Raw genomic sequence first — 11609 nt, 5'->3', positions numbered from 1 at the left:
CACACTTATGACCTTTAGTGTATTTTTTATCACAACTATAATAAAGCCATTTTTCTCTTTTTCTTCCAATTGTTATGGTGTCAACATTGTATATTGTGGAAGACTAGGAGTAGCAACACTTCCATCTTTATAGTGATGAGTGGTAGACTCCTTGTTTCCATAAATTTGCTTTCAAATTTTCTTGCCACCATGAATGCCTTCTCTAATGAATCAGCTTCCCAAAGGTGAACCTCATGTTGGATGTTATCTTTTAAAGTCCCATGAAGACATCAATCTTGTGCTCCTCTGGAATATTGGTTACCCTAATATTCAATTTTTTGAAGTCCTCAATTTGATCTGCCATTAAACCCTTTTGTTTGAGATTTATCAATTAGCTACAGAAGGTGTTTCTCTTTGTATCCTCATAGTGTGCTATCGTTTCCTCCATAAAAATGGGCCAAGTGACCATTTTTTTACGTGATTAAAGTGATCGATACCATGAAAACTAATTGGGTTCTAAATATAAAGTTGCAATACGTACTTTTTGTGTGTTTTGCACATTATGGAGATCAAAATATTTCTCCATCCATAGTATCCATGTTACGGGATCCTTGCCATCAAAATTCCTCATATCCATCTTTGGAATATGGTGGGTCTTCAATCCAATGTTAGATTCTATCAAATCATGATTAAAATTTCTTTTGTTCTCATAATGTGCTTCCTCTACTACCTTTTCGCCATTAGGAGGCCTTTCTTGTAGCAAATTTGTCCCACCTTCCTTCAAACCTTCCATGTATTTCTTCAAATCTGCCATCTCTTTCTTCAAATATTCCATACCTTTATTCAGATATTCTTCCATACCATCGATATTAGCTTCCATGTAATAGATAAAACTATTTATCTTAGCTTCGATCGCATTCTTCAAACTATCCATCCAATTTTGCTTACTAGGTGTTTCTATTTTCTCGATTAAAGTCATTCTTTTTCTTGCTTTTAGGATCACGATATTTAAACGACTTTAACCTTGTAATTTCGGATCTCCAAGTTCTTAAATTTCGGCCCGTGGTAGCCCTATGAGTCCTATTTCCAACCCACAAGTATGATCGAGATTGGATTCTCTAAGGAATTGTTACACCCAATTTCCCACTATAACCTGATTATAGACTAGCTCAGTAGAGAAGACTTGTATGAAGTGCCACATGTCATTGTTTCAACCTTCGGCCTTGAACACGTTACCCAAAAAACTACAGCCTATCCACTTTGTGTCACTTCTTACGAAATTTTAATTTAGAGAGAACGTTATGACAGTTTTCCCATGGTAACCTGTTTGTAATCGAATTCTAGAGCCTAGACAAACCCTATATTCCTCAGATCATATCTCCCAAAATATAGCGAGACAAGATCTGAAATTCATACACGAGGTTCATTTAGATTTAGGCTCAAATGAGTTTTATTTTTCTCTTCTGAATCTTAGTAGAAACAAAGTTATAGTGAAACTCCCACGATGACCTGTTTGAAGCAGCGAAACCCTAAAATCCAAAGACCTGATACCAAATGTTATGAAACCAACTCATAAAACAAAAGAAGGGAGAGATCAATGACTTAAAAATAAGACTCTTCGAGGGGGAAATCTCCTTTACATTACACAAATGAATAATTCTTGGATGATACAAATGACAAGACCTCCTTTCTATATATAAGAGTCTAAGGGGTCACAATATAATCAGAGCCAACATACCAATAATAATGTAAGGGCACAAAAATAACAATAGTGGGCTTCTGTGGGGCAAAATTATAATAATATGGGGACTACATGGGCACAAAAATATAATAAGTGGGTTGAACTAATAACAATAAGTGGCTACACTAGTAGTATAGGGACCTAACAACTAGTAGCAATGAAACATATGCATAATGAATTTATTGCCACCTGCTACCTTATCTGATAAGTTATTTCCTGTGTTGACATTGTACAATAGTTTTGTTGAAACTCGAAAGTGGAATATGGAGGGGGGGGGGGCATGTGGTATCTATTTTAGCGTTAGGGGCCTCCACTATTTACAAAATGTTGCCATGTAATTAAAATTGGTTTCACAAAACAATGAATTGTAGATCAGCGCCTCACCCCCCGTCGCTAAAATTTGAGTGCTAGGGGGTTGCAATTAAACAACAACCATTCATTTCACACCTGCGACACGAACTTGACATATATAACCTAATTTGAAGGAATTTCATTAATGAAATGTGGCATTTCATTCATACTAACCGTCGAGATTTTTTCATAGCATTACTATCAATTTTCAACACTTCGATATTGTGATAAAATACATTGCTAAAGCTCCCGAAGCAATATATTAGTCTCTCAAAAATCGGCCTTTTTTAATTGTGATTATGCATGAACAACGACATAACCTTTGAAATCCACCAATACACAGTTTCTTCAACTTGTCAACAACACAACATCATATGGCAAAAGCAACACAATGAGATAATAGGTGAATCAATTTTTCAAGGAGCCTCCTAAATATGTTTAACCAAGAGACTCGATACCATCCTTTGAGATTCCCTCTGAAATATTGAAGCTTTTTGTTTTAATATATTCAAACAACATATAAGGTCTTCTGTTTGACTTTTATTGTTCATTCGGCGTAGAGGAATGTAACCAATTAGAAACATCGACCATCCAATCAACAACTATATATATATATATATATAATGCTTGGCAACATTCACAACTGGTAACCTTTCAACACGGGGGCTTCACTCAATGAACCTTTGACCTATCACGTGCGTTCATGGCATATTAAACAATACCCTTAATTTGAATACATATTGGAAAATACCCCTAAAAATCACATTATTTAACCCCCTACCAATATGAACCCAATACACCTTATCAATTTAAAAAACCCCTACTTCCACTAGATATTGTTGGTATCCATTTTTTTCATTAACATTTTTTATACCCCTTTATATTTTTTCACTAACTTTGAGCTCCATTTTTTATACCTTCCAATATAGAAGCCCTTTACTCCCTATATATCCCTCAATATATTATGCCATTTTTTCCTCAATATATATTCCCCAATATGAACCCACGTGGTATGGTATTTCTCCCCTAGTGAAGCCCCCGTGCCCTTCAATAACTACTTTGATGAAGGACAAAAATATAGGATAGCCTACCATAAAAATCTAATGGATAGACTACCAATCATTATCAGGAATAGAGGAAAAACCAACACATAGGTTACATTATAGAAGCAGATGCCCCATAATATTGGACCCAATGAAATGTCACATGCTTTATTTCTTTTTGCAATTGAGTGTCACTGCATACAAGTGCTAAGGCTCAATCCATCTCTCAAGAATTTTGTTCAGATGTATCTATATAAGCTTTTAACAATGACTTTAAAATAAATGCAAATTCTAGTAACCGAGAATACACAAGATTTACATGGCTTTGCCATAATAAAGATAGAAATAACAAAGAAAGCTGACAAATTTCTTGCAAACCCAAAACAAATTGTATACCATTTGGCCAAGATAATGTTCGAACAATATCCAAACACAAGCGTACAAATCATTCAAGGCAAGAAACACAAACTAAATTAAAGAAGAAAATGATATGGTCATGTCAAGAAAATAAAACATAATTTAAATTTCAATATATGAGGTTTATCTAAAACATATACATGATAATGATAATTTAAAATGTTATATTACTGCCCACAAGTAGAACCATCCTAAATCCATCTAACTTTGTATCTATCATGTGTCGATAGGGATGAAATCCCTCAAGGTGCTCAAATCCCTCACGGTGCAAACATATCCTCAAATTCTACACTCCAAAAAGAATATTTGCACCTCGAGGGATTTAATCCCTCTTGGCACATTATAAACATGGAGTAAGATGAATCTAGAATGACAATTATAATAGTTTTATATGAGGAAGTTTCAATATATCCAAATGTATATAAAGTAAAGAGAAATGTATACATATTAAAAAGAGTCATTTTTTTTAATCTTTTAAATAATTAAAAAATCTTCATAAAAATTAAAGGGAGTCATTTTTTTTATCATTCAAGTAATTTTTTTTTGCTCAATAAATTTATTAACATTTAAATTTTATAACTATTTAAAATATCTAAAATTTAAAACATTTTTATCGCAAATACCTTAATCTTATTATTGTGAAGATATTTAAAATTTAATTCGTTAATGGTTTACATATAAAATGTCAATCTATAATCAATCGAACTATGAATAGTCGAATCAACTTTAAATATAAATAACACTCTAGAAAACACCCTAATCCTTTATTACTCATTTGCTTCCTTCTTCTTTCTCTACATGAAATGTTTTCATGTTATATATTATGATGTAAGAGTTTTATTGTTGAATCAAGTTATATTAAAATTTAAAATTTAATTTTAGTATTTAAATTATAAAATTATATTGATTGAAATCTAAATCATTTATTACTTATTTGCTTCCTTCTTCTTTCTCTACATGGAATGTTTTCATGTTATATATTATGATGTAAGCGTTTTATGGTTGAATCAAGTTATATTAAAATTTAATTTTAGTATTTAAATTATAAAATTATATTGATTGAAATCCAAATCATTTATTGCTCATTTGCTTCTTTCTTCCTTCTCTACATGGAATGTTTTCATGTTATATATTATGATGTGAGAGTTTTATGGTTGAATCAAGTTATATTAAAATTTAATTTTAGTATTTAAATTACAAAATTATGTTGATTGAAATCCAAATCATTTATTACTCATTTGCTTCCTTCTTTCTCTACATGGAATGTTTTCCTATTATATATTATGATGTAAGACTTTTATGATTGAATTAAGTTATATTAAAAATTAATTTTAGTATTTAAATTATAAAATTATATTGATTGAAATCCAAATCATTTATTACTCATTTACTTCCTTCTTCCTTTTCTACAAGGAATGTTTTCATGTTATATATTATGATGTAATAGTTTTATGGTTGAATCAAGTTATATTAAAATTTAATTTTAGTATTTAAATTATAAAATTATATTGATTGAAATCCAAATCATTTATTACTCATTTGCTTCTTTCTTCCTCCTGTACATGGAATGTTTTCATGTTATATATTATGATGTAAGAGTTGTATCAAGCTATATTAAAATTTAATTTTAGTATTTAAATTATAAAATTATATTGACTGAAATCCAAATCATCTATTACTCATTTGCTTCCTTCTTCCTTCTCTACAAGGAATGTTTTCATGTTATATATTATGATGTAAGAGCTTTATGGTTGAAACAAGTTATATTAAAATTTAATTTTAGTATTTAAATTATAAAATTATATTGATTGAAATCAAAATCATTTATTACGCATTTGCTTCCTTCTTCCTTCTCTACATGGAATGTTTTCATGTTATATATTATGATGTAAGAGTTGTATGGTTGAATCAAGCCATGTTAAAATTTAATTTTAGTATTTAAATTATAAATTATATTGATTGAAATCCAAATCATTTATTACTCATTTCCTTTCTTCTTCCTTCTCTACATGGAATGTTTTCATGTTATATATTATGAAGTAAAAGTTGTATGGTTGAATCAAGTTATATTAAAAATTATTTTTAGTATTTAAATTATAAAATTATATTGATTGAAATCCAAATCGTTTATTACTCATTTGCTTCCTTCTTCCTTCTCTACATGGAATGTTTTCATGTTATATATTATGATGTAAGAGTTTTATGGTTGGATCAAGTTATATTAAAATTTAATTTTAGTATTTAAATTATAAAATTATATTGATTGAAATCCAAATCATTTATTACTCATTTGCTTCCTTCTTTCTCCTCTACATGGAATGTTTTCATGTTATATATTATGATGTAAGAGTTGTATGGTTGAATCAAGCTATATTAAAATTTAATTTTAGTATTTAAATTATAAAATTATATTCATTGAAATCCAAATGATTTATTATGCATTTGCTTCCTTCTTCTTTCTTCCTTCTCTACATGGAATGTTTTCATGTTATATATTACGATGTAAGAGTTTTATGGTTAAATCAAGTTATATTAAAATTTAATTTTAGTATTTAAATTATAAAATTATACTAATTGAAATCCAAATCATTTATTACTAATTTGCTTCCTTTTTCTTTTTCTACATGGAATGTTTTCATGATGTAAGAGTTTTATCATTTATTACTAATTTGCTTCCTTTTTCTTTTTCTACATGGAATGTTTTCATGATGTAAGAGTTTTATGATTGAATCAAGTTATATTAAAATTTAATTTTACTATTTAAATTATAAAATTATATTGATTGTGTTGTAATCTTTATATAATTTAAATATTGTATAAAAGATTGTAAAATTATTATATAATTTAAATATTTTATAAAAAGATTATAAAATTATTATTTTTAATGTAAAATTGAATATAAAATAGATGTTTTAATAAATAATCAAGTTATATTAAAATATAATTTTATTATTTATTGATAAAATTATATTAGTTGTGGTCATTTTTATGTAATTTAAAGATTTTATAAAATAAAAATAAAAATTATATATAAAATAGATATTTTAATAAAAAATAATAAAAGAGAGAAAAAGAAAATATAAAATAGATATTTTAATAAAAAAATTTTTATATAAAATTAAAACAATCTATATATAAAATAAATATTTTAATAAAAAAGGAAAGAGCTAACCAGCGATATATTGGGTATTTAATGCCCTCATAGTGGCACACGATAACACGGGATCGGGCAAATTCGGCATTAAATAATATTTGCCCGCTCCCGTGTTATCGAGCTAAGTGGCGTATTGCTCTGAGGGCATTAAATACCCAATATATGGCTGGTTAGCTCCAGCCAAAAAATAATAGAAGAGAGAAAAATAGGTATAAAAATGAAATATAAAATATATGGTGAAAAGAAGAGGAAGTGAAATCTATTTAAAAAAATCACTCGAAACACAGGGAAAGTAAAAGCAAAAGGTAGAATAAGTTTGTGACGTACATCAACAATCGAGGAGAGTCCATGGAGCCCACCTAGTGAAAAAGAGTGACTATAAAATTAAATAATGAAAATGAGAAAGCGAAATCATATTATATTATAGAGTTGTGACGTACATCAATAATCAAGTTGAGTGCATGGAGACGGCATGGTTGAAAAGAGTGGTTATACCTACAATTAAACGATGAAAGTGACAGAAAGAGTGAATAGGAGGAGCTTCAACAAGTCAAAGTCAAAGAGAATGCTTAAAAATCAATTATACATTTGGAGAAAGACTGAATTTAAAAACAGTTATATATATATATATTCCAAAATCTTATATTTATATATTCCAAAATCTTAAATCTATAAAACTTCATTAATTGGATTGAGATATTTGTTTTTTTAACTAATTTAAACCACTTAAAAATACCAAAAGAGTTAGGTTCCAATGCACGAAATGAGAAATATAGAGAAATGAGCTTCACTCCGGTGGAATACTCCTTTCTTGGAGACGTGAAGTTTCAAACATAGACTCTAACGAAACAAAACTTGATTATTATATTTAAATTTGTTCAATGTTTAAACAATGTAACATATTATATGTATAATAGCAATGATAATAACATTGAAGTTTGCATACACACACATCTTCGCTTCATAATTTTTAATGTATAAACACTCACAAGAATTTATTGTAATTGTCCACGGTTTACCTTTATTTATCTATTATAACATAGATATGAAAATCAAACCCCTTACATTAACAATTAGAAATATATACAAATAAATCAACTTCAAATTTATAAACCTGGTATCCAAAGTGGCTCAACCATATTTCATTAAACACTGATAAGTCCTGAATATTCAGTGCATCATTATAGGTATCACTGTGTTCTCATAAATTGCTTTACTTTTGTCTTAAAAAATTTATTTCAATTTCGAATTTATTAAATTTTTTATAATATATATTTGAATTTATTAATTTTTTCATAATATATTTTTTTAATAATTTAATTTTAAGTTATATATTATTTTGCAATATTTATCTAGTGAAATATTCATTATTTAATTTTAATTAAAAATATAAATCCTAAATTTATTTTAATATTTATTTTTAACTATTTAAACAAAATTCACGATATCTTTACATGCTGTAAAAAACCCATTCTAAACATTACATCCATTATTATCGAACATTTAAAATACAACTATCTAGTTTCTCACAATCTTTTACCAGACGGCCTGATTTTATTAAGAAAACAACGTTTCCTTGTGAGATTGGCTTTTCAGAATAAAACCCCCCAATCGATCAAAGAAAAAGAAGACTGTGTGTGTGGTCACAAATCTACTCCACCCTTGATTGAAAAGATTATTGTCTGCCATAAAACACAACCATCTAGCTGTCTCTTGCAGAGGACAACCGGCTTTCATTTAACAATTATTATCAATGTCAAGTTTAGCAAAGTCAGCAAGGGGATGTTTTCCTTTGAGTTCTCTTGAAAGGTAATAGCGAATGTATTCTTCATGGATGAACTTCCTGTACCGGAGCTGCTGGTCTTCATCAACTATCTTTGATGACGGAGCAACCTCGCCATCCATACTCGTACTGTAGAACAGGGCAACAGAAAGTCTGGTTCTTTCCTGACTTGTTACTGCGCGATGCTCTACGCTCCTGTATTTCCCATTCGTCATCACCTGCATAATGGAGAGAGATCAATATATTCATTATACTGGCATTTTTATTTTGATGGTAGATTTTCAGAATTGGATGGACAATGATCTGCTGTTTATCCAATTCCAAAATATTAGTAGAATCTACAATCAAATAAGTTAAACTCAATCTAAATGAGACAAATTGTGTCTTATAGGTGAAATGATTACCTCTACCAAGTCTCCAATGTTTACAACAAGAGCGTATGGAATGGGCCGCACGGGAATCCATTGATTATTCTTCCGCACATGCAGGCCTTCTGTTTGGTCATCCTGAAGGAGCAATGTAATACCCCCTCCGTCTGAGTGAGGACTCAATCCCAGAACAAGATCAGGTCTAGGGCAAGGCGGGTACAAGTTCATGCGCATCAAATTCATGGGCTCTGACCCAAACTTCTCCTTGAAATAATCAGTAGCCTCCAGATGCAGGTTTTCAGCGAACAGAGTTAGCACTTCTAGAGCCACTCTCTCCACCTCAATCGCATACTTCTCCACAGTATCTCTGCATTGCATTTAATTAATTGATGTCTATCATGTTATTGACAATATTGGTTTGCAGTGAATACCTAGTTTGATAAATCTTGCCATACATAATTTTGGTTACCTGAAATTTGTGGGTACTTTTGGCCAAAGGGCAAGATTTTTAGGACGGTTGGGCATCAGTGCCAAAGCAAGCAAGTCGCCCCAGTCCAACGTTTGATCCTCGGCCACCACGAAGGTCTTACCATATCCCTGAACATCTCCTGCTTGCGGAGCACTTTTCTGCTTTTCTTGTAATGGAAGGTTAAAGAATTCCTTAGCTACTCCCTTTATCGCATCCAATAAAGAATCAGGGATCCCGTGGTTCACAATCTGAGGAATTGCAATAACTCAATACAATCAGAAATGACGTGTATATATATATTCCCCAAAGAAGGCATAATTTTATGAGGAAATAAAATCACATTGTGCAGATATATGTTTACCATGTATTCATGTATGTAGATTTCATAGATCTATTCAAAATTGCAAAAAGTTATCTGAAAACTGTTACATCAAGATACAAAAAAGTAAAATATATAAATGCTGTTTTAGACTGTTATATACATCTATTTGGCTGGGGATTGAGAGATTAATGGTATATGGTGATGTCAACGAAATTGATGTAAAATAAATTATTGATTGGGTCAAGAAACTTTAATCCCCAATTTTATCCAATTAGATGAATCTTATAAGAGATTCCGTAAGTTCCTTTCAACACATTCAAATTGATCATATCTACCAGGACCAAAACATGACACCATCTTCTATCCAAACTAGGTATTTTGAAAGCTCCTGGTAAGATCTACTAAGCAGCATTTGAACAAGATGTCAGCATCAAGGTTGGCAGCATCATATTCTCCTAGGAGAGATATTTATTGTGATATGGCAAAGAGTGGGGAAGAACAAGGAAGAGTATAAATGATGGACTAAATAGTATATATCAGAAAATCCTAGATGTAAAAACATGTTTAATATGCAAATATGGTTTACTGTAGGGGTAGCAGGACACTATGTAGTTTGGGAACCATGAAAATGCACTTTCTGTTTTATTTATAAAGAAAAGGCTTTTTTTTTTTTTTTTCTTAAAAAAATATACATCTACTTTAAAAATCCATAACAAAAATATAAACATATATAGAGGCTGGTATTTTTAGACGCTTGTCAATAAAAAGTCTATAGATCTATGATAATACTCATGAAATCTATAATTTTCAAACTCCTCAATCATATTGAAATACCAATATCGAGTCTGCAAAACCTTTGAAAGAGTAAACATCTTTTTCAATAGCAAAACGAAGCAAGAGCTTCAAAGCCACTAAGAAGTTGTTTGAACCTACACCCATTTTGATATTAAAAAATATGACTCCGTCAAAAACCAAATAGCACCTACCCACAAAGTCTAGGCTCACTCTGATCTGCCCCCATCAAAAAAGTCCCGGCTTATCAACCTTGGGTTGAGTAACAATCCTGCTACTATAAACTGTTTAAGGCTTGGGCAAATAATCTAATAGAGGAAGTAAGTGGTTAAGCTGCTGTGATCTCCGATCATTAAAAATGGCTAAAATATATATAGACACACGCACCTGGAAGAAACCCCATTCTTGGCAGGCGTTGGAAAGTCTCCCCATCTCTTGCTGCCTCTCATAATCTTCTCGATGCAGCATGAGCTTCTTCATGTCGATCACAGGGATTTCAGAGTCACGCGAGACGAGTAAGGACGACATGGGCCTCTCTTCCGGGGCTCTGATGTATCGCGTCGGGACAGCTTGTGGATCGACATTGAGTGCAAGCTCCTGCACACTCTCCCCTTGCACTGGCTTGCCCCAGTTTGGACTAACGAAAGAATCTGTAGTTGCACCAGTAGCCATGGCAGTAGAATAAGCTTGCAAAGTCGATGGTGATAGGATCAACCAGTGCTGCACAATTGCGATAGAAAAGACCGAGAATAAATAGATGAGAAGGAGCCCCAACATAAATGGACAACTCCTAATTACGTTGCAATTACTCCAACGCTCTCTTCAACTTTGACACGAATGTACTTCACAATGTGCTTTCTTGTTCTGAATTCAGACTTCATTCAATGGCTTGCAAGTCAAGTCATGGTTGGCTGCGCGGAATCGATGAGTCGTAACCAAATGGGTTGGAAAATCATGTTCACGTAAAAAAAAATGCACACTTAAATCTATGTTTTCTCTTGGTATGGTCAAAAGTTGTTGCCATCGTTTTATAACCGACACTAGCAAAACAATAAATCTATATTTTACCAAGACACTAGCAAAACAATAAATCTATATTTTATCTTGCTAAAGGTAGTCAAAAGTAGTTGCCATTGTTTTATAACTGAAACTATCAAAATAATTAAAAATAGTTTACACAGGAACTTATG

At 31.0% G+C, this 11609-nt stretch overlaps 1 protein-coding gene across 1 annotated transcript; it reads right to left on the bottom strand.

Annotated features, from left to right (window-relative positions):
• Positions 1-8156: 8156 nt before the first annotated feature.
• LOC149180774 (protein SRG1-like) lies at positions 8157-11165 on the bottom strand. Its single transcript, XM_089416290.1, has 4 exons — positions 10807-11165; positions 9306-9553; positions 8873-9203; positions 8157-8686 (listed from the first exon to the last, which is right to left on the bottom strand). Exons 1-4 carry the CDS (start codon positions 11089-11091, stop codon positions 8423-8425), a joined length of 1128 nt encoding a protein of 375 aa, XP_089272416.1. The 5' UTR covers positions 11092-11165; the 3' UTR covers positions 8157-8422.
• Between the last annotated feature and the right edge of the window lie 444 nt (positions 11166-11609).

The sequence above is a fragment of the Pinus tabuliformis genome, chromosome 3_2, assembly GCF_031772625.1.
Source record: "Pinus tabuliformis cultivar Carrire ecotype Pingquan chromosome 3_2, CPIR1, whole genome shotgun sequence".
Lineage (NCBI taxonomy): Eukaryota > Viridiplantae > Streptophyta > Pinopsida > Pinales > Pinaceae > Pinus > Pinus tabuliformis.
Note: the sequence above shows the minus strand (reverse complement) of the source record. Positions and strands in the feature narration are given on the sequence as shown.

Coding starts and splice junctions, on each gene's coding strand:
- LOC149180774 (XM_089416290.1), bottom strand. CDS start 11,091: ATGGCTACTGGTGCAACTACAGATTCTTTCGTTAGTCCAAACTGGGGC. Junction 9,554..10,806: donor AAGAATGGGGTTTCTTCCAG/GTGCGTGTGTCT, acceptor GCAATTCCTCAG/ATTGTGAACCACGGGATCCC. Junction 8,687..8,872: donor ACATTGGAGACTTGGTAGAG/GTAATCATTTCA, acceptor TCCATTATGCAG/GTGATGACGAATGGGAAATA.